Source organism: Eutrigla gurnardus, assembly GCF_963514095.1.
Source record: "Eutrigla gurnardus genome assembly, chromosome: 14".
In the NCBI taxonomy this organism is placed as follows: domain Eukaryota; kingdom Metazoa; phylum Chordata; class Actinopteri; order Perciformes; family Triglidae; genus Eutrigla; species Eutrigla gurnardus.
The window spans coordinates 12,391,822-12,416,055 of NC_139937.1; the positions used below are offsets into that span (position 1 = coordinate 12,391,822).

A 24,234-nucleotide genomic window follows, 5' to 3' on the forward strand; every position below is an offset into this window, starting at 1 on the left:
AAAAAAAAAAACAAATATAATAAATAAATAGTTTAATTTGCAAATTGGGGGCCATTTAGCATCTAACATGACTCCTCTTAGTTATTTTTAGAATGCTATTGTTTTAAAATAAGACTGGATATTAGCACTATGGACCGTTTAAGTAGCAATAGTATCGTTATGATGGATTCATGCCACTGGATGGATGTAAAACAAATAATCGATAGAATAAACTTAGAGGCAAAGTCTCTCTCTCTCTCTCTCTCTCTCTCTCTCTCTCTCTCTCTCTCTCTCTCTCTCTCTCTCTCTGTCTGTCTCTCTCTCCCACTTCCCACCTCCACCGATGGGATCCCAGGGTAGAAGACATCATCAGGCGGTCCAGGAGGTTGCAGGAGCCGGCCGCGTCATCCCCGGATGGGCGGCGCACGACTGACGGGAGGACGGAGGGTGTTTTCCAGCTTTAAAAGCGCCGGAGCCGGCCCCTCTGACAAAACCGCGCTGCGTCATCGACCTGGGGAGACTCTTGAAAATCCTTCACTTGGCCGAGGAGAGCATAACTCACCTCACCCGCGGTCCGCGTAGCAGCGACCATACCTGCGCCGCTCTCCAGATCCAGTAGTACGTCTCTCTCCCCCCCCTCCTCCCCTCCCTCGCGCAGTCCACCGCGGCGCGGTCCCCAAGTTGCATACCCGCCGCGACTTCAACTCCGCCGGCGAATGATGCGCTCATTTGATGGTGTGTGAAGTGATTTAGCTCTTGCAACAGTATCATCGGCGTGGCTCGCTACACTCTCCCAGCCGGAGAAAGTTGCGCATCGCTTGTTGAATGCAGGATACCTTCTGCCCGAGCGCCAATTCCAAGTTCAGCTTTGGAGCAACAGCCGGTAAGGAGCGGGGACTCCAGTTTCCTACCTCTCTCGCCGCCGATATGAAGTCTGCAGAAGAAGGTAACGTATATGTTCACGTTTTGGTAGCTTTACTGCTTTGAGTTTAAGATGTGTTTACATAAAGTGCTATTTGTTTAACTGATACCACAGTAAAAAAAAAAAAAAAAAAGAGCTGTCAGTTTATTTTCTTTTTATTGAATTATAATGCAAATATCTTGATATGAACCTGAGCATTTGTATTGTTATTTACAGTTTGATCAATTATTACTAGTTATATCAAGTTTACATTTTGAGGAAACATCTTTGATTGATGCTCTGGTGTGACAATTTTTTTTTTTTTAAATGTCACCACATACACATACCTGGTCTCTGTATGAGGATCAAATTGTGAGCACTCACTCACATGCCCCCATTTAACATCCACACCATAAGGTGTCTTTGCAGGTGCTCCTCATGGTGTGTGTAGAATGTTGATGGGGGATACACTCGCTGTCACCTGCGCTGCTCTTGGTCAGAGGTCCAACTTATTTTTATTTATTTATTTTTCTAGAATAATAAAAATCATGGAGATCGTCTTTTCTCCAAAATGCACAGCTAGGTCAGAGGTCAGCCATGGAACGGCAACATCAGGGGTTGCTTAGGATTCTGTGCCCTGTTTGAATGATTCAGCCTTGGCTTACGATTAGAGAGAAAGGTTTTTTTTTTTTTAAGGCTGCTGGATTCAGCATTCATGGTAGCAAAATTTCATTTGCTCCATCAGACGTCTTTGATAGTCTGTCCTGTCATAACTCACAGCGTCTTCCAGTGCTGATGTAACTGGCTTTTTTGTGTGGATTTTGGTAATTTCATTTTGTCTTCGAGGTTTCAGAGGGACGGGTGCGGGCTGTGTTATTATTCGTTTCAGTCCCTCAGTCCTAAGCCTTATAATTGATAACAGATGTGTGTGTGTGTGTGTGTGTGTGTGTGTGTGTGTGTGTGTGTGTGTGTGTGTGTGTGTGTGTGTGTGTGTTTGTGTGAGTGAGTGAGTGAGAGAGACAGAAAGCTGTGATCTGTGCATTCAGGGATTTCGGGTAGCTTGACAGTGAGACATGCTTAACCAAACGCAGCTTCAGCAGTATGCCGAAGGCCACTTTATTATCAGACATATACATAAACTCAGATGTATAGACATGCAGATGCATGCAGACGCACACACACACACACACACACACACACTTACATTACTGGTATTTCGCCATAGCCCATATTCAGCCATGTGTGATAAGTGGCCCCTGAGTTCTTAGTTCCAGAGGCTGCAGATGACTTCTCTGGGCGACCACCTATCTCTCCCTGAGGTCCCGTCAGTCTGAGCCAGGCCTAGACCACAATCCCTGTGGATAAACCCCATCCATTCTTTAGTCACGCTGCTTCGGTTACGGGGAGAGAGTGTTTTGATCGTGATAGCATAATTGAGAAAAAATTGTGGAGAAGAAAGAAAGAGCACGCTATAATCAGTCAGTGTTTTGAAATGTCCTCCGTTTGCATTGTATTTTGAACAACTTGAAGAGGCTTTGCGTCGAGTGCTAGAATTACTCTTTTTTTTTTTCTGGTTCACCGCACAAATTTTGATCTGGTAGAATTTTGTTGGTTCAGCAGACGTGACACGTGTGACCCAGGAAAAAACTTCAAAATCATGCAGCACACGGCAGCGAAAAAGCCTCAGCGTGTGTTGAGTGGGTGGTAGAAGAAGTCAAGTATGTTGCGGCGGAGTGCACTGATCTCGAAAAGGAAAAGGAATAACAGCTGCAACTCTTGAGCAAAGTGAGCCAGGCCTGAAGTAAGGAGGTGTGTCACACCGGGTGGAGTGGGCAGGGAAATGTCATCTGTGCAGCACTAGAAGAGGGTGAACGGGAGGAGAAAGGCATCAGAGGAGACTGAGCTTGAAGCCACACGCTAGTTTTGATGTTGAGACTTTGCGTGCGATCACCTGGGAGGCGATGAATTTCCAGCATGAAGAGCAAGAGTTTGATTTCAGCTATGTGTTTGAGTACAGCCAAGGTGTCCAGCATGAACCTGAGAAAGGTACAGTGGAAGGTTTTTATTCTATGTCCTGTATGTTGCACAGTGTGAGGGTACTCCTGTGTACTGGGATTAGAACGAGTTCACTTTGTTTCTGTGTAAAAAAAAAAGTGTCACGTTAAACAACCAAAGATGATTGATTTTGATAGAATTTCATAATACGTTTCATGAATAATACGTGATTGGCACTGGTCCTTATGAATGGTGTCCTAGGCTCCACTCAACTTGTGGTATATCGAACTTGTCTGATGCACATAGCATAATCACCTCTGAAAATAGACTCTCATGAACTAATTTTAGACCGCCTACCCACACATGATGCGGCGTGTGACAGATTCATCATTTCATGTGATGCACAGCGTTGTGGTTAACAAATAGCATGCTGAATTGAGGGGAATGCCCTTCAGCCAGTTTCAGACGGAACGGTACTCATTCTTGGACTACTTTTACACTCATCGACTTTCTCAATAACAACAACAACAACAAAAAAGGCTAACGTGAGGTTTACAACTTGTGACACAGAAACCAGCCGATACGAGGCCGACCGAAGTGGCGTACCTTCTAGGCTGTAGGAGTTTCCACATCATTGCACCTGTCTGCCAGCGATTTCCTCGTGCGCCTGCTTGTGCGTGCCCTCTGTTTGTGTGTGTGTGTATCGCGGCACATCTGTGTGTAACGCTGCAGCAAACTCTCTTAGACTTAATCACAAGCTCAGAGCGATGCAAGAGTGCTGTCAGTTTTCCACAGGGGAGGGCCTAATTCACTCAGTGAGTGATGCAATCAATCAAATAAAGCATCCATCAGCGCTGCTGGAGGAATTCGCGTAGAGTACATATGACAGCAGGGAGTGCCAAATAGAGCCTTAGATGAACTGATCAAACAAACAGACTTGCAACTTGCGACTACACAGCAACCACATACAGTAAATGCGCCGAGATGATTGCTAAGCTTCTCCAGATGTTTGTAAAGAACGGAGGCAGTCGGTTTCGCTGCGGGACACGTTGGTAAGATTTGTGTAGGGGTATTGTTCTGAAATGTAATCAGAGTTAATGAGCATTTGCAGTGGTTTGTTGTCATTCTATACTTCCATATACTTAATAAACTTTTTTTTTTCTTTTTTTTTTCAGATGCATACAGCTACACACCAAATGTCAGCTTATCCCTTCCACTGGGCATGGGCAACCCCTGTCTGGCCACCCAGTACCACACCTTACAGTCCAGCCCAGTCATCTCAGTTTCCTCCTGCCACCAGACAGGCTACAGCCTCCAAAATAACAACCATGCAGCATCAGGCTATTACCTGCCCCATGGCCTGAGACCCAATGGGGCCCCGGCTTTGGAGAGTCCTCGCATTGAGATCACTGCCTACAGCCAGTATCCCGAGGATGAGGTAGAAGAGAGCAGCAGCGAGGACCACATCATCAAACGAGGCGTCAACTCCATTGTGACGCTGACGCTGCCCAATGCGGACGGCTACCGTGATCCCAGCTGCCTCAGCCCCGCCAGTAGCATTTCCTCCCGTAGCTGCAACTCGGAGGCGTCCTCTTACGAGTCCGGCTTCTACAACTACGACAACTCCCCACAGAACTCCCCCTGGCAGTCTCCCTGCGTCTCTCCCAAGGGCTCATCTTCGCTCATGTCTTGCCCCCACGCCAGTGGTCCTGTAGCTTCCCCTCACCACTCACCCTCCACCTCCCCTCAGATAGGAGCCGTGGCCGAGGAAGGCTGGCCGGCACAACCACGCGGCTCAAGGCCCAACTCCCCTTCCTGCAGCGGAGGCGGCGGAGTCAACGGCGGTGTCATCGGGAAGAGAAAGTACAGCTTCAATGGCACCACTTACCGTCAGATATCCTGCTCACCCAACCAGTCGCCCGTCCCATCCCCGCATGGCTCGCCCAGGGTCAGCGTCACAGACGAGAGCTGGCTCGCCAACACCAACCAGTACACCAATTCTGCCATCGTGGCTGCCATTAACGCTCTGACCACAGATGGAGTGGTCGACATGGGGGAGGGAATCCCAATAAAGACACGGAAGACCATGCTGGACCACTCGGCCTCCATGGGCCTGAAGGTGGAGCCTGGTGGCGAAGTGCTGGGTCTTGATGGGGAGCTCTGCCATGAGGACTACCCCTCCCGTCTGGCCCTCAAGAAGGAGAACTACTGTGGCGGGTTCCTTGATGTGCCCCAGCATCCATACTCCTGGTCTAAACCCAAGCCTTACCTCAGGTAAGTGGAGCCGGTCCAGCAGCTTAGTAGTACTGTGACAAAGTTAAAGCATACAATCCAGCCAGTTAGTGTAAAACCAAGCCAGTTGTCTCCAGCTTGCCTTGTGTTAACTTATTTAGACAGTCACATGCTGCCTAAGGAATACCGTAATGTTTTTCAGACCGCGCAAAGGGAGAAACAATTCATCCAATATTACCATTACTTTGTCCCGTTGTTGCACTTTCGTTTTCCATTTTGTGTTGTTAATTTATCGCGAGGACACGATTTCAGTTTTAGTTTTTAATCTTCAAAGGCCATATCAAAAGGAAGAAATCCAAAAAGTTGCATGCTCTTCACTTCCAAAGGAGTTCTCTTTGAAGATCAAAACTATTTCATAAATCATATTTCACAGGGTGGAGTTGCCCAGCGTGTGCGTGGCACTGTTGCCACAGCAACCCTCATGCAAACAGAAGAACGCATATAGACACAATCGCTGCAATACACACACACAGGCACTCAAGTATATCATGGATTTTGACTTTTGAGCAAAACAAGCTTTTTATTCTCAATTGCGTCCTTCATGGCATTTCCCCCCCCCCCCAAAGCCAATAACACACCGTCGGAAATCAAGTGTTTGATTAAGATAGTGAGCAACAGGAAGTAATGGTGACAGGCCTGACTGAAAGGGAAGCAGTCTATGGCTTAATCAGCCTGCTGGCTGCTGTGGTCTGTCGCGCCATCAGCCCATCTCTTTTTGTGTAGCTAACCTGATGTCATGCCCTGACTGGGCAGATAAAGCCCGGCGGGGGAAATCAGTTCGTTTTGGGTCAACAAACAGCCTGCAAGTTCCACAAAGATGCCAGAGATTGTTTTCAGTTGAGCCACCCTGAGGGTCAGGACTTTTCGTTTACCAGGCATCCGGCGTAGCGAAATATTGTCTTGCACGTGTTTGTTTTGGTTTAGATATCTCCACGGTGTTCACATGGGAAGCTCTGACTCTCCATCCCGAGAACAATGCTGTTAAGGGAGGCCAGCTGTAGCTCTGAGAAAAGAGATACCATGCTCCAAGGCAGGGTGTGCTGCTGACCTTATTCCATGGTATAACCGCATCCATTGTCTTTAATACAAGTGTGGCTGTGTTTTACAGTTACCAATCTGGAATATATACTTGTATCAAAGGGCAGGCTGATTGCCAGTTGTGTGAGATTTGTTTTTGTGCCCTAGAAATGTATTTTCCTCCCACTGTCACTGTCTAACTCCTGTCTGTTTCCACCTGTCACAGCATAATATAAAACACAGTGCTCCCTAACCAGGGCACATTCGTCTCTCGTTTATTTTTCATAAAAAGGGCCGCTAATTATTACCCAGGCCTGTAGGAATTACACGCGTCAACAGAAGACTTCAATTGATTAGATCACAGACCATGATGAAATGGAGAAGGATCAGGCCAGTTGATTACAGCTAAGTGTCCTAATTTGAGGCTAAATTAAAGCAAGTTCCGAAACTTTTGATTCCCGTGATGGAACCACGGAAAAGAAAGGCAACCTCGCTATTCCTACTTACCGACGGAAAATCAAATGTGACTACAGTTTTAAGATGAAATAGAATGAAACAGAGAAAGTAACAACATAATAAAAACACAATCATGCGACATGTTTTATTCTAAGCAACCTGGAATTGCGCATCACAGCATGTCTTGCATGAAAGAATAACCAATTTCTCTCGGGACGTGAATTCACCATTATGTCAGAATAACAAACAGACATTTTGTTGTATTGCTGTTTTATCCTAATAAAAGTGTGTCATGTTATTGCAGTCCATCTCTGCCCGCACTTGACTGGCAGCTTCCGTCCTGCTCCGGCCCGTACAACCTCCAGATCGAGGTGCAGCCGAAGTCCCACCACAGGGCCCACTATGAGACGGAAGGCAGTCGAGGGGCAGTGAAGGCGCTGTGTGGGAGCCACCCTGTAGTGCAGGTATGTCTCCAGCACAAGGTTCATGTATACATTGTACACGCTTGTGTTTATCAGAAACAAGGTTCACTTTGTGTTTAACAATTTCCTGTCATTCCAGAAAAGTGGTAACAAACAGAGAAGTGCATTCTGACTGATTAACAAGTCTTTTTTTTCTGTTCAACAACAAGCTGGTGACATGTCTGATGTTGACTTTATGACAGCATGTAGTCTCCCAGCAAAGTCAGTACACTTAATTGAATTCTGAACTATGATTTCCCTTCCAACCAGTATTGTGTGAAGACATACCACAGCTCATTCAGCAGAATTAATAGGTGACCAAAATGTATTTCAAGTTTACGAATTTACGCCCCCCAAAAAACCCTCTATTAAAGTTTGCATCGGAGGATTACAAACTATTATAAAACATTATCACACAACATTGCGAAGCCAATGCATCTCAAATGCCTTCAAGCCATTTCTTCAGCGGCATATGTGTGTATACACACACTACTGTCTATGTGTTACTGTATGTGCTGTTATTGCTGTTTTATTAATGTTCCCTGAAGCCAGGAGTCAATCTAGCGCTGCAAAAGGTCGTCCTGACTCAATTAGTATAGAGCAGCACCATCGCCTCTCACTATTGTGCTTGGCCAACACGTAAAGAGCACACGTCAGCCTCACCACAGCAGCACAGAGCTCCTTTCTCTGCTACGCTGTCATCACACTGCACCGACATCTTGGTTTACTTAAGGCGGGGATGTAGCGCTACGTGTCCTTCGGGACAACATTTGAACTCATAATAAACAGGGACATTTCGTTGATAGTGATTTTTTACAGACTATATTTAAAAATGCTAGCTGACGTTGTCGTTTATCATGAGGCCAAAGCAAGCACTGCACCCTGAGAAAACCTTGTGTTTGCAATAGTAAAGTTTCAGGTTGGTGGTCCATCCTTGTCACACACTTGGCATCAAACGCTGTTAGCGCCACAGCTATTTTGTAAATAGATGTTGTCAGCACATCCTGGTCTTCTCAATGCCAACCGCACTTGACAGCCATTGGCCAACGCGGGGTTATAAACAGGCCTGTCTCTGTAAATACAGGTAATTATTCCCTTTCTTCACAAACCTTTGTATATCATCATGCGGGTGAATCAACATGTTGCCCTCACACCTCCCCGACGAGGCTGACCATACTCAGGCACAGCTGTGGCAGGTGAGGCTGGCTTTTATTTAGCCTGCACCACTCTCTGACTCACTGTGGGTGCCTGAGTCAAAAGTCATGAGTAAGCGTCCTGCGTGTCTCTTTGCATACAGTGTCCACATTCAGATGGATGCTTCGGGTTATTCCTCCCGTACCACGCCGACGGCGATTAACTTAAGTTTGCGAGCATGTGTACGTTGAGCAATTATTAGTAAGTAGTAGTCATGGAGAAAATATGAAGGCAGCTGCTTTGCCGTCACACCTCCCCCCTCTACTCAGCATAGCTCAGACTTTACTCTTACTTTTTTTGGCGAGAGGTGATTTATGCGTCTGATATTGCATGTGCAGTCAATTGGAATATCTTGAGGGTTTTCCTAACAGTGGAAACCACTGGAAGCACGGCAGCTGGTTGAAAGATAAATCTATATGGATTACGCAGTCACGCGTGCACGCTAGAAGTCACACCGTAGAAGGAGAGCACGTGCGCTATCTTCGGGGAGTCTCGCCGCAGTTTGGAGCACAAATCATAAATTTGACTCAGTCTCACTCTCTCTGGCTCCTTTCGCCTCTGTTGTAGTGTTTGGTGAAATGGTGTTGTCTTGGAGGAGGGAGCGCGCTGTAGTCCCAAGCGGCCTGTTGTAATGAGTGGCAGGCGCTGGATGGCTGAGGCGCAGTCAAGGAGAATGAGTCAATAATGACACAGGGACACGGGTGTAGGAAGCAGCTAAGGAAGTGTGTGTGTTTGTGCTTGAGACTGGAGAGAGTAGAGAAAGAGCGAGATGGGAGCAGAGGGAGTCACCAGGCAGCTGGGGCCCGGCCCGGGCGCCCCTGGAGGTGCTCTGTATCCTGCTGATTAGGGCCTTGGGTGGCACCGAGGTTTGCTGAGTGTAGTGGTGGAGGGGTGGGGGTGGGGGTGAGAATCCCAGCACCCATCTGACGCCACCTCCCCTTTCTATGCACCGGTGCCTCCCTCCCTCCCCGAGGGGCCTGCAGATGTCACTCCATGTGAACCGTTCATCCCTCAACCATCTCCCAAACCCACACCAGCGAACCTCCCTCATTGGGAGCCCAGTCATCCACGGCTCTGTTGTTTTTTTGTTTTTTTTCATCGGCTCATGGATGATCAGACTTATGCGCCGTGAGTGATGGTGACATGTGTGTTGGAAAGCGGCGACGTTTGAAAAAAAACAGCGAGGTGAAAAACACGGAGGGACACACTTGTTTCTACAGCTTACAGTCCCCACGGAGAGACGGCGGCTGACAGATAATCAAACCAAGACGGCTCAGCTAACCGCTGTTGTCTTGTTATTCAATAACAAGCTGAGGTGTTTTCTTGACAAACGCCCAGGAAAGTTTAGCATCTGCGAGATCTGACATCATCCGAGGGCTGCAGCAGATAAACCGCGCCGCGTTCGCTTCTGTGCTCACGCACTGGTTGTGGAGGGTCTCCATCCAGCGATGAAAACGTCTAGATCACGGGTTACCTCGACTCATTACCACTCTGCTGCATTTTGGGGTTTCCGTTCCAAAAATGTCCATCATTTATTCTGGACGCGCACTCCGTCCTTCCCCTCCCCTCCTCCTCATCCGCAGCCTTTTAACCTCCTCGTTCCTGATTGGTCCCCTACCTGACCCCCCAGCTGCTTTTCCACTTTATTTCCTGCAGCAGACCACAGCGTCATTAATGGATCTAGGGTACCCTATCGGCTCCTCTCTCTCGCCAAAGCTAAGTCAAACGTATACAGGAGGACTTTCGAAGCGATGTGAAAAACAACAACCAGCTCTACCTTCACTTAGAATATCGCCGCAACCTTGATTGATGGGGGTTTTTTTCTCAGAGGAGAACACTGGAGAAAAGGTTTGAATTGCGCCAAATTATTTTCACTGAGCTCGGAGAGAGCGAGGACATGACCCGGCTCTGATCTAAAAACGTGGGTTCAGTTGAAGATGTTGCAAAGGCTTTCTGGTTCAATCGCATTCAGGAAAGACACAGACATCCGCCAGCCTTTGTGTAACAGCAGACAGCAACACCTGTGGAGTATTAAACCTACGCGCAGCGCACAGTCCTGCATATGGCGAGTTCGTATAGGATAATGACTGGCCTATAGGGCTTTCCCCCCTCACGCATACACACACACACACACACACACACTCGGTCTCTCATTAAATCTAAAGCAGCAACAGACATGGTGCAATTTCAACAGGATGTGGCCATCATCCCTATTAACGTGTGCGTGACTTAATACCCATCTCCCTTCCTTTGCAACTGTATGTAATGCACATTAAATTTGCAGTATGTTTCCGCCACGACAACATGAAAGACCTTGGCAAAACATGTGCTCGGTCCTTTCGCATATGCGGTTTCACCTTGGGATCCGGTGCTCGCTGGCTGCGTAATGTCTCAAAGAAAAAAAGCCCTGATCTACAGCATCCTATACTGTAACTGCTAATTGCTCATTAAATCTACTGCCGCCTCTTGTTTGATATTCAAAAGCCTTGGTGTACCCTGTAGTGCTGTTAGAGCTTAGTCAGGGCTGTTATCCATTGCCCAAAGGGGTATTTATGCCACTCTTAAATTGCGGTTCTCCATCTGCGGGGCTTCCCTTACATTGGTATTGGGCTACCACTAATTACCAGTTAATAGCACATGGAAAAAAATGGAGCGAAATGTGCATCGTTTTCACTGGTTTGAGGTGATAACCAGACAGCCCACAGATTTATGAGGTAAGACACTGGTGGGTAGCCGTGCTATTGGGGGGCACAGCAGTCAACCGTGCAATATCTAACTCATATTCCCTCCAGATTTGGATGATATTTCTTAGTGCAGGCTGTACTGGTAACATAGTCATTTTTTTAATATGGAATTTGGACCCTCACTGGTCTAGACATGGGCTAGAGCTTGAAACTCTGCCCTCAATGACATAACACCAAAGTGCTCAGTTTCAACAAAAACGTTTTGGTTGCATATAAAAAGGAGCACACTTCGGAGCCACGGCTATGCAGCACATGAAAGGGTTGCATACGTCGCCTAATGCATTCAATATAAGGCGCTGGAGACATTAGTAGGGCAGGAGGGTGATGGAGTAAAGTCTGGAAGGAGAGACAACTTGGACGAGTGTACATTTAATTGGACACAGCAAAGGCTGGCCGTGTGACTGTCAGCACTTGACAGAGAGAGGGGAGCGTGATAATGGGAAAAAGCCTGAATCTGCTGTTGTATCCCCCAAACCACCCCCCTCCTCTTCCTCTTCCTCCTCCACTGCTTCCAGTCATCTTCTGCTTCGTCTCTCCCCAATTCTCTGCGCCACGTGGACTTCTACGAGTCATGACATTTCTCCAGGCAGTGATGAAATCACTGTGGAGGGATAGAAGGCAGTCTACTGAAGGCCTGTAGAGTGTATTCACACTCAATTTCTAGCCGGGCCAGACGCATCTAATTTACTAGTGTTCAAATTAACTAGTACAGCCAGGTAAAGGCAGCATTGAGAATGTCATTATTACAAAAAAAGATTCAGGAAGAAAATGTCCTATATATATATATATATATATATATATATAAAAATCAGTTAGAAAACATTCATCATTATTTGATCACGATGGATTGTCAGTGAGTAAATAGCAGAAAATACAATAAAAGCCCTTGGGGCTGTATCCCAAGGGGCTGAAGCTTTCAATACCAATGAGGGATCTGTTTTGTCCAAAGGCACTGTGAGACGAATGGTGGAAAGTGCACGGGATGCAACCCTCCTCTCACTTTCTCGCTCGACACCCCTCCACATCATCGCAACTGACCCAGACAATACAGCTGCATGCGATTACACAATTAATGCGTCAGCTGCCATATCCGCAATGTTTTACTTGAGCCTCAGCTATCAGAAATGGCCCGTGCAGCAGCGGCTTGCGGTGGGAGGTGTAAATGGTTCTAGCTGACACAGTGGCAGAAGTTGGCACCCTGGAACAGCTGCAAATCAAGCCTCGAATTCAAACTCGGTTTAGATTATCTCAAAATAAATATACGGTGCGTGTGCCAGATAGGCTGCAGTTACAGCTAGAGCAGCTCATCTGGTCAAAATTAGCTGCGCTCTGGTCCATCCTCGCAGGCTGCATTAGGCACAAAATACAAAGCTGAGGTCACAGGTGTGTGTGCGGGTGTGTGCATGTGTGTGTGGGTGTGTGTGTCACAGCCCACACTTCAAGTTTACGATACTATCTTGACTTTTTTCCCTCCCCCAGTCTAATTCCCCCTTTGAGAATTAAAATGAAGAAGTGAGTTGTGCGCTCTGCTCGTGGCGTGCATTCGAAGGGAGCATCACAGAAGTTGAGCAGAAGCAAAAGGGGGGTCTCGGGGAGAGGGTCAGAGGAGCACATATGGTAAAGAAATCGGGGGAGGTCGCCCAGGGGGGACTAGACCGCCTTCCTTTGCTGCTGGGAAGACTAGCGTCACCAAGGAGGACTACCTGAGCTCATTAATCACTTCCTCTCCTCCGTGAGGTCACTAAGGCTTTTGAGTGCCGACGCCACCGTCATCGTGTGCTACCACAAGACGAGTGAAGGGATAAAGACACCCCCCCACACCCCCCCCTGCCTCGCTTTGCGGGCCTCCTCACAGCCACGTGGCGGCTGAGGTAATGGTTGGAGGTCACTGCGACATCCAAAGAAGTCTACTCGGGCAAAAGTGACAGACGACACGGCTTTGTAGTGCGGCTGCCTGCGTTTTATTAAATCATAAGGGGAACGTCATGCAATTTAACGCTCCGGCGTTTCAGATTTGTACCTCATGCTCCACCATAGCGCGCTCTCACGAGTCAATACACAAGTAACTGGTAGCATGTGTGGCTATGGATAATTACCACTGGTGACACCATAAGTAAAATATAACAAGCAGAGCGGGGTCTGCCGGTGAGATCACCGCACAGATGAAGTGGTCCCTTGGGATGCCAAGACTTCAAGAAGCCCCTGACCTCGGCCTAACTCGCTGATGACTAGCATGTGTGACTAGCTCACAGGTCAAGACAGCTGCTAGAGACACTACGTGGAGCCGAAAGAGGAAGATCGGACGGTTGGAACTGGAGATGGATGACAGCTTTAGGCTTCACCACTCCCTTTGCGCGGCCTTGATATCTGAATCAAAGCAAACCAGATAACCAGTGGTCGCTGTGAATATTGAGACATATGGATATATACTCCACTCGACTGACTAGTCAGATCCTATTTTTATTCAACGTAATTGGAAATGAAAATTGTTCTACTGGGGGCAAAAAAGGAACACATCATCTGCCTTGTCCCGAATCCAAAATAATCTGTCATCAAGTGCAGACCAAAGGCATTTACTGTTCATGTTTATTATCGGTCCAGACAACGTTTAATACAATATCCAGACAAATTTGTACTCAACCCCCCCCCCCCCCCACCAAAAAAAAAAAAAAAAGAAATGATGGCCATGACACTGCAGCACTAATTTCCGACTACTAATGACAAAGCTCTCCAGTCTTCCACCGGACTACCTCTTCCTCACACCCCCCATCTCTAACCGAGCTCACAAAGGTGATTATAAACCCATTAATCAGATTATGTCATAGGTTACATGTGGTCTGCATTTTGTCATATGACTCAGTGTCTTAGAAAAACAACAGGGGTCTTTTATTCCATCCGACGGTACCACTGCTTTCACTCGTATGGGGCTCAAAGAAAATTGGTCTGAAGCGATGCGCTTGTATGTGCTGGGGTAATTGACCAATTTGTGGGATTTTTCAGATGGCCATGGCTTGCTGAGCCCTGGTCTACAGTAAGTGATCCCTCACAGTAAATGTCACATGCGGTCAAGTAGCCACCTGGGCGGATCCACGGAGGTCCGCCCGATGAGAAGCCGTCTCGGTTTTCTCTCTGGTTTGAAGCAGATGGATTCTGCAGTTTTCTTACAGTTTTAGATGTGGAGAGTATTTTTTTTTTTTTTATTAAGTCCACACCAACATCCGCCCAATTGACCATATGATCACTTTGCACTGCAAAAGAGCAGGCGTATCCTGGGAGGTCTGCTTTCACTAAAAGTCCACATTTGGTTGGCAAATTGTTCTGGTCAGAAATCACTCACGAAGTATCAGTTGACCTTCACCACATTTTGGAATTTGCAACCTTGCCTCAGTTTTGAGCCAGTACACACTTGGTTAAATCATCAAATAAATGTTACCTTAGACATCGTCAGAAAAACATCCAGAGATGCTGAGTGTAAATTGGCAGTTGCACTTCCTATTTGAAGTGGCGTTGACCCCGAAAAAGTCAACAGTGTGTTTCAAACTACGCATGGCCATGAAGTTTTTCTTCTCTTTTTTAAAAGATTTGATCTTTTTATTACTTGAGCAGTAGCGGCTAATGGAGGCCTTCAAGAGGAAGTGGTAGTTGTTTGAAGTGGTGGTTCTGATACAGGAGTCTCTTTCATCACAGTGGGACACAGTCTCTGAGCTTTAATGGAAATCATAATGCATGTTCATAACTGCCCTAAGGTAAAGGGGCTGGATCCTGTCTGCATGCCGAGCTCCACAAAGTGGTTTGGTGTTGATTGGTGTTGGTTTGCAATAGCTGTACCTATATAGACACTTTAAATGTACTTGCATGTTGCGATTTGTCATAGAAAGAAATTAAGAGAGGATATCATGTCCTGTGGTAGTCATTCTAACACACACACATGCCGATTTATGGCATGATTCCATTTTTATTTGCACTAATGATTTCATACCATCCTGTAGCTGCTGCTCATATTTATACCAATCGGTGTTAGCCCAGCCATTCGTTTCATCGAGTTTAAACTCGGGAGACGGTAAGCATCTCACCTTGAGGCTGAACTGGGATCATTGCTCTGATTTCTTATTTTGTCTCTGTAAGGTCACTTTCCACTGAGTCACTTTTGACATTTTTATAAAATAACAGCAGTGAGATTTTAATGAACAGTGAAGTGCTGGGAAGCCAGCCTCTCCATCAGCCTCCATGTGTCTGTACAGAGGAGAACCCAGACAGACGTGGAGGCATCCAGCAACTTTTTTTATTCACCCTCCCCTAAAGGAATGTCGAGGTAGCTGAAAACCGAACAACAAAGACCCCTGAAAAAGGGTCTCCAACCCAACCAAAAAACAAACAAAGAAAGGGGGCTCATTTTCATAGCCCCTCTACCATGTCAGCTATCATTAAAGGCGCCTTTAACTATCAGTAGCCGATGTGCATTCAATCTCTATTTCCTAAATGAGGGGTTGCCTGAGATGGAGGTTTTAAAACCTGATGTTGCCTCTCACCTGGGTCTCTTTGTTCTCCCGCCAGCTTTATGGCTACATGGAAAGCGAGCCGCTTACCCTGCAGCTGTTCATAGGGACCGCAGACGACCGCCTCCTGCGACCACATGCCTTCTACCAGGTCCACCGCATCACTGGCAAAACCGTCTCCACCGCCAGCCATGAAGTCATGCAATCCAACACCAAAGTTCTGGAGATCCCTCTGCTGCCCGAAAACAACATGAGAGCCATGTGAGTGCTCTTAGACCTTCACACGTCGCCTATCAATCTTTCCCTTTCCACATTCTTAACTGGTAACCCCTTCTTTAAAATTCACCCACAAAAACACACACACACACACACACTCTCTCTCTTCTTTCTTTCAGCACCTTCCTCTTTGCTTTAGCTCTACAAACAGAATTCCTGATGATAGGTACTTTACAGCGCACACTTCTGAGTAGGATTGCAAAACGGAGATGTGTGCTTTCACCCTAAGAGATCCATGACATCTAAGGAAGTAGAATAAGTACTCAGTGTCCACACGCTGAGTTCTCAGGTGACTTAGGACTCTAAAGGTGAGAGGCTTTCAGCTGGAAATTAAATGCCCCAACAGGAGCCCTCATGGAAGTCCAGTGGAGAATTATTTGCATGAATAGTATCTTAAATAGTAACGACCGCACTAGAGCCATGATCGTTTGATGTAGTCCCGTTACTTAAGGCTTGGCCAATATTTGCCAGCAAGTTGAATGTATTCTGCTGAAAGGAATACTGCACCCAAAGATCTTGAGTCTCGTTGATATGTGAGCTCAAATAGAAATGAACAAACATATTTGACTTGGAGAAAGTGTTGCTGGAATAACTTAGGTATATCAGCCTTGGCCCCTGTCTCGTCCTTCCTCCGGACTTGCAGTGATCCAAGGGACTGTGCTCTGCAATGTGTCCAGGCAGTAGCTGCTGACCTGGGGCTCCATTCAGACTAGGCTGCAGTGAATGTTGTTGGACTGGGGCCCAGAACTCTGGGTTATGGATTAAACCGCTGTACCTGAACACAGCTAACATAAGATCCTTTGTTTATCTTCCTCGTTTGAACATTTTAAATCCTTAATTGTTTTTTGTAAAAAAGAATCACTTGCATGCAGATTCTGAAGATATTTATAGGACATTCATCCTTCTTTGGTTGAGCATGGTTGATTTTAATATCCGTACTGCCTTACAATATAATTTCCAACAATACCACAATATCCCTTATATTGTATCATATTTAGGGGCCCCCCTCACCCGTTCCACATAATGTGTCCCTTAGGATGAATCCGATATTGAATAAATATTCAAGAGGAAGTTTCCCTTCCCCTTTGTCGTGAGCACGCACGTTAAACGAAGAGGAGTGAAAGTTCTCTCTTTCTCCCCCGACTATCTGAAAGGTCAACGAAAAGCCTTTAACTGTCTCTTTCCACTGAGCTGTTTAACAGTCGCCTTGATAACGCTGCATCCATCTCTCTGCTCTCATGCCAGCAATCATCTGCTCGCTGTGTGGGATGCAAACAGTCAACGGCAATCAAACTTTCAGACCTTTTCAGTCCCTCTTCCTCTTCTGTTCTCTACACGGTAGCTTCATTTAAAGTAATGTATATCCTTCTGCGTGATCATAAGTGCCTGTCACTTAATCGGTAAGGTGATTCTTAGTGTATGTTTTTGACTGTTGTAACTACAGTAACTATGAAAGGGGTTGTTTTGTAGCCCACATATTGAGCTTGTCTTGCTTGGCAGAGAAGACTCGTCTCAACATTCCCTTGCTGGAGATTCATCCTGTGTTTGTTTTAAAACGACACGCAACACTTACGTCACGCGAGGCTGATAACGTCTGGGTAGCCAGCATTGGATATTATTTTTCTCTTATTTATTCAAATTGTCCAAACCAAAAAACGGTCGAGGGGAGAAATGGATTGGTATAAAAGCTGACATTTACCCTGTTCCAGGAATACTGCCAAAAAAGCTACCATGTAAAATAATAGAAATGCCAAACCATATCCCATTCGTATTCCCTCACTTTTTTCTTCTTTTTTTTTTTACCAGCCTCCCTTGTTTTATTTAAATTCATGAAAGGCCGTGTCTGAAAAATGAATGCCTTTTTTCCACTAACAAAAGGGGAAAGAAAATTCACTTCTTTGCCGTCCAAATTTTGAAATGAAATAAAGACAGACAGCTCAGAAAAGAGTCTAATGCTACACATGGCAATGATTAACAGGGTTTTTTGAACCCTAAACATGTGAAGTGTAAAAGGCGTCAATGGTGCGAAGGGACTAGACAGGCTTTGTGCACTCAGAAGGCCATAAAGTGACTTTGTGTATACGGACTACAGCTGATGGGACCACGTTTGATGATGCTACGCCACGATTTGCTCGGTCCAGAGGATTCCTCCAGAGAGCTGCTGGTTCTTGGACCACCGTGACCCTTTAAAACTGTGATGTGAAGCCATTAATGTCCAACTCTGTCTTTGATGACATGCTGGATTAATAACGACACGTTCACGCTCCAGTGGGTTTCCAGTGCGTGATCTGTAACACCAGTGGGCTTCACTGCTGCTCTTTAATGTGCAGCAGCTACTCTGCTCACTGTCTCAGCGTGAACAGCCAGAGTCATCAAAATCTGCCCCCCTTTGTACATACAGTACCTTCTGTAGAAAATATTATTTTTGGGAGTATTCCGCGCGATAATGCCTTGTGTATTAGCAAGAGAAGGCAGTGATTGATGCTTTCGTGAGACAGTTCCAGCATACAGATGTGGCTCGAAACCAAAAACCTTCACTTTTCCACTATCTCGAATATATATGCCATGTCTGAACGTATAACGTCTTTGAAATATGGTCTTTACCTTCCCCGCCTCTGTTCCAGAATTGATTGTGCAGGGATCCTGAAGCTGCGTAATTCGGACATCGAGCTTCGCAAAGGGGAAACGGACATCGGCCGCAAGAACACGCGCGTGAGGTTGGTGTTCCGAGTGCACATCAACCAGCCCAACGGCAGGACCCTGTCCCTCCAGGCTTCCTCCAACCCCATCGAATGCTGTAAGTCGCACACAGAAACTCCCAATTTGGCGCGCCTTGCCTCTTGGCTCGCCACTTGAGCAAAAAAGGTGGCATCTATTGTTGTAATCCAATAAACTGAGCTGCTATTTTATTACTCGCTGGAGAAAATTCAGTGCCTCTGCAGCCAATAAGCTTTACGTGATCAAAGCAATTTGCCAAGGAAATAGATGCATTGTACGTGATGCCAGACACACGTGTTGTCCATCTCCACTCACATTTTTATGACTCAATGCACAAGTTATTGTGTTAAGACTACCCCATTAGCACAGGTTCCACAAAGGTCATTTGCCAGCCCTCGGTTTTGGCACGGTTGAGTGAGCTCATTCAAAGAAACCCTCTGTTCCTTTGACATTCGTTTCTGTGTATAGGTGTGACATTATTTGCACCCAGGAAAACCAATTAAAGTGAGATGGTGAGAAAGCGCTGGCGATCTTGTTTACAATCTCAAGTGGTTGTTAACCTGAGTTGTTTCATCATTACAGAGATGCTTTATTATTTGTTGTTTTAGTGGGTTACTGTTCTAAAATGTTCTATAATGTGATAACGGAATAAACGCACTGTTATGTAATCATCAATATATGTGACCCTGGCTTCCATATGATCACCAAAACCCATAAAGTAAAGGTGACTATAGCCACAGTTGCAGAAAGCAGAGACAGGTGGTTGGCGACGGACTTCTCGATGGAAAACAGTGACTTCGGGTCAGATCGTGAAAACGTTGTTTTGATCAGTCGTCTGCCTTTTTCCGATGTCATTTAAGAGCAGCTGTTGGCTAAAAACCTCTTAGCTAGGGGTCATGAAATCATCATAATAAAGTTGATAAGTCTGTTTTACTGCTGTTTTGCTGGCTCTGTGCCGGCGCTGTGCTTCTCGGAGTGGAAGGAGATCCAGCAAGTGACTTTATGTGGGCTCACGCTGTTTTGAAATGTGTGTCCCCCTCCTGCAGCCCAACGTTCGGCTCAGGAGCTTCCCTTGGTGGAGAAGCAGAGTGTGGACAGCTACCCTGCCACCGGAGGGAAGATGATGCTCCTGAGCGGCCTCAACTTCCTCCCTGACTCCAAGGTGGTGTTCGTGGAGAAGGCCCAGGGTAAGCTGCCCTCACCAGGCCATGTTTACCGCCTCGCCATTTCCCCTCTTAATATCTCTTTCCAACGTCTCCCTCTGTCTCCCTCTCTGCCTCCGTCGCGTTTCCTCAGTCTCTCCTCCCGTCAAAATAGAGCAGGCCCTGCCAGAGTGCCACATGTGGTGTGCATTAAGCCGCTATATTTTTAACCAAAGCGTATTTACATTCGCTGAAGTTTCCATTGCCTGTTCACTGGTGCTCGCCACAAGTTAAGGAATGAATCACAACCAGGGCATGTGCAACGTCTCTCTTTCTCACTTTCCCTCTCTCCCTCGCTGTCGCTTCCTCCCTGACTCCCTTGCATTTGTCATTTAACCCTCGCTTACTTTCACTGCCGTAGCTCCCTCTTCCACGCGTTCTACTGGATAATCACCGAGGCTGCGTGTCAGCAACTTGTGCCAAAGAAGGGATTTCTTTCTCTTATTGTCAGTCTTTTTCTGCCATGAGTTTCCTCCCTGTGTGGGAGGGAGCGATGGTTAAAAACACTCCTGATCAAGTTTGCAAGTGAATGATCATTTCCTTGATTGCACCCACAGCAAAGGTCAAGCACAGTGATATCTCTGTCTGTCGAAACACAGTGTTGATGAGCAACAAGTAAGGAAGAATGAGGGAGGAATCTGTGATAGAATCCCATTAGTTTATAATTGAATTTCATCATTTGTGGTGATGATTTTGGTTTAAAAAATCCCCTAGTTAAACTGAAGAATACTGACTCTCTTTCACATCATCTTTCAGTGTTTTCCCTTTCTCTAACCAATTAATGAATTAATTACATTTTGTTATTATTGTGTCATGCATACAACTATGTCCAACTCGCATGGACTAACTTACAACTTGCAACTGTGTACCAGGTGATTTAGCTAAAAAAACATGATTCGAAAACTATTGAATCCATTGCTGGAAATAATAGAAAATACTTGCAAATCATCGTGACTGCTTCAACAAAGCTAAACATTTGTATTTGTGGGGGCGATTTTCACAAAATGTATCAAAATGTTGTTTTGTGCCTTCCAAAAAGAAGCTAAAAAACGTGCCTCACCCTGTGAGAGTGCTTCTAAGCACCTTAGGGGTTAAGGGATAGGTAGAGATGGAGTGAGCAGAGGGGGATGAACCTGGTAATATGGGGTCTCCCTCCTCCTGGCCTTACTTAGTCATGGAGGGGGATCCCCTGGAGAGGAAAGCCCATACACACACAACACCTCCGCCTCTCCACTACTTGCTATTTGAGACTCATGACCCTTTCAAGGTTGTCTTACCCCTTTTTCACCCCCTCTCTCTCTTCCTCACTGCCTACCTTGGGTTTCCTCTTAGTCACTCCTTTCACTCCCTCATCCTCCATGCTTCTTACCTCTATCCTCGATACCTGTTAAAGCCATTAGCCGGTGTGGAGCTCTGAGCTAGCGGGATCCCCACACTCATGCCTGCCATTGACATTTCAGTGGTTTGTTTTCTCTCTCTGTGGTGTGGAGAAGGAGAGCGGTTGTCCGTCCACTTCTTAGTCTGCTTTTTTACGTAAACTCTAATGACCCACCACTTCCAGGGTCTCCTAAGTCAAAAAGCCCATCACACTGCACACATTCATGCACGGTAACACACACATCACTCACTAATGGCAACTATCTGCAAGCAAGTATGAGCGTGGAAAAGTACTTATGTCCCGAATATACTGCTAAATATCGTCTTTTGGCATTTGAATCAGAGAATCCTGCTGTTTCATGAAGGCTCTCAGACTTAAAAGTTCTCTGATTGTTGATTTAGCAGGACCAAACTGGAATGAGGATAAAAAAAAAAAAAGAATCCAATAAAATTATAATTATATTACAGATTTATTCTATAACTTTGGTTTTATTTTCTTCTGGAAAAGTTCATGACTAAATGCACCCATGAAATACAGAGCATTGCACCGCAATAATTACTACTCGCAGACATGTGCTTCTACACACACACACACACACAGTGGGACACACACATGCACACGCACAGCCAAGCTCTTTGTACAGCACAACACCAATCACTGCATTCGCCGCAGTGGTGACAGCCATTACTGTCGCTGCCATCAAAGGTCAGGACGGCTGCTCATTTTCCAAAATTGACTCCAATAAACACCTTCCAGAAAATTCCACAAATCCTAAGGAGCAACAGACGGTTTTTGAGTGTCCCAATCCAACTTTGTGAATGATTAAATCAACCAAAGTTGAGTCGGAGGCAGATCACACGCAAGCACAAAAGCCTATTAGTCCAAATGAGACGCCCATGAATCTTAAATACGTGTATTTCTTTAACTGGTTCCATTTGCTTTCACACACCCAAGAAGCCGCTTTTAGCACAAACATACCCAGATGCCTGTTTTGGAATCGCCCTGCTTCGAAAAACAACGAGAGCAGATGCAGATTCATTACCAGACTCCTAAATAATGGATGACATCAACAATTGAGAGATTTGTCCCATTAACAGTTCCCGATTAAGTGATGAGATCAGAGACACCGAAAGCATCCACTAGTTAGGCAAATTGACACTTGTGCTCTGTGATTCTGAATTCATAAAATACCTACCAGGCGATCCACATTTATTTTAAGCAAAAAAAAAACAAGTATACAACAAGTAGTATATATCTGCTTCATATTATTTCATTTGTTAACAAACTGTAGTGTGTGCTTTAATAGTTTGCCCCCCCGAGATGTCCTCGGTAATAAATAAGCAGAGCTCATAGGCGTTGCCACTGCGGGAGACCTTAATGGGCCTTGAAAAATGATTACTTCTTATTTTCTAATGCCACGTCCATCCCCACCGCTCCACTTCATCACCCACAGGATAACTGATGCAAACTCTGTGCATCCACTGCATGTGCATGGCTGTTGCCGTGTGTGTGTGTGTGTGTGTGTGTGTGTGTGTGTGTGTGTGTGTGTGTGTGTGTGTGTGTGTGTGTGTGTGTGTGTGTGTGTGTGTGTGTGTGTGTGTGTGTGTGTGTGTGTGTGTGTGTGTGTCGCGGTTTGCCTGAGGGCCTGTTTGCGTTATTCAGTAGGAAGTGTTTTCAGTGAGTCATCCGCGAGGGATTCCCTGTGGAGGGTGAAACGGAAAAGGCAAGACCCTCTGAGGGAGAGAGAGGGGAGGAAGAAGGGAGGCAAAAAAGACAAAAAGGGTGTCCTTAGAAATCTTGCTTGTGACCTCACGTACCGAGACATCAGAGGATAGAAGTGATGGTATGCTGCTTTGATGTTTGATGTTGTTGCATGGATGTATACCAAGATTAGGAATAAATCCAGGTTATTTACTGTATACAATACATGTCATATGGACTTATATTGCATACAGTAAATAAACTATATTTATTCCATCAATATAGAATCAATTAAGCTGATGTTCCTATTTTTTTAATGATCACGGACCACACAAAGAGAGAGCAAATCAGTCTGTAGTTAGATAATGATGGATTCCACTCAGACTCAAGTCCACATTTTTGTTTCTGCTGTCATGTAAACATTCCTTTCAATGGTAATTATTGTTGACATGTACTTTTAATAGGCCTTATTTGAGTTGTACACTCTGCATAGAAATGGGAGCAATTTCTGAAACTTTCCATCTTCTTTTGCGTAGTTGGGCTTTGTTTTTAGTATATGCATGTGTCGAGGTTGTGTCAGTGTTTCAGTTTGCCCAAACCGTTCTTTTTGGCGCAGCGGTAACAGGACATACCTGGCGCACCTATTGCAGTGTGCGTTCTGGCTTGCCCTGCTTTCCATGGATGGAATGGAGTGCTAGAGGCAGGGAAAAAAGAGAGACAGACAGACAGACAAACAGAGAGAGGGAGAGAGAGAGCTGGGGAAAGCCTACACTCTGACTCAGAGGGGAGGTACGGGAATTCCCTGGTGAGCTGGATAGTTTTTACATCTGGTCGGATTGGAGCGTTGCCTGGAGCTCGGCAGCACCACACACGCCTGGGCTGCAGCAGGGAGAAGTCTGGTCTCCTCCACCTTTTTGCTCTGGTCGAGCTTGCAGCCAAGACTAAGAGAAGCCTGAGCTACAGTATAATCTGTAACATTAGGACAGGCACAGCAGAGTCCGCAATAATACCTGTCGGCTTCTTCTCTTGTCATATGGAAACTCCTCAGCAACAGGCTGAGCTTTTTGGATTCTCACGCCTTCATAATTCGAGGCCTTGCTGACTGTGATCTGTCCTGTTAGAATTCATTCGTAGACTGTTTACACATCGTCAAACACTTCTACCGTGGGCAAGTCTAAACACCAGAGAGATCGGTCGATGTATTTGTTACTTCTAGCCGTATGTCTAGACTGCCCTTTGGCTTCAGGCTAGGATCACCTGTATAATCTTGGCTCATATTTTGCCACTATGGCAGTGTACCAGTGGGTCGGCCTGCACTCCTGCTCCAGGCCAGAGATGAGAGAAGTGTGAATTACAGCGGCCTGTCTAATTAGGATGGTACACTGCAGCAAAATCAATGATTATATATAATAATTGAAGTTCCA

General features: G+C 45.9%; 1 protein-coding gene across 4 annotated transcripts in view; it reads left to right on the forward strand.

Moving 5' to 3' along the window:
- The first annotated feature begins 351 nt into the window (after nucleotides 1-351).
- Nucleotides 352-24,234, forward strand: part of LOC311024710 (nuclear factor of activated T-cells, cytoplasmic 1-like) — a 54,454-nt gene continuing 30,571 nt past the window's right edge. Inside the window, exons 1-6 of one of the 4 annotated variants that reach the window (XM_084027254.1) lie at nucleotides 352-925; nucleotides 4,051-5,149; nucleotides 6,945-7,104; nucleotides 15,594-15,796; nucleotides 18,436-18,608; nucleotides 19,576-19,716. In XM_084027254.1, the coding sequence (XP_083883380.1) occupies nucleotides 805-925; nucleotides 4,051-5,149; nucleotides 6,945-7,104; nucleotides 15,594-15,796; nucleotides 18,436-18,608; nucleotides 19,576-19,716 (1,897 nt within the window). In that variant the 5' untranslated portion in view covers nucleotides 352-804. Of the gene's footprint in view, nucleotides 926-2,767; nucleotides 2,927-4,050; nucleotides 5,150-6,944; nucleotides 7,105-15,593; nucleotides 15,797-18,435; nucleotides 18,609-19,575; nucleotides 19,717-24,234 lie in introns of those variants that run through there. The other 3 variants (XM_084027252.1, XM_084027255.1, XM_084027253.1) reach the window with 3 other exon arrangements.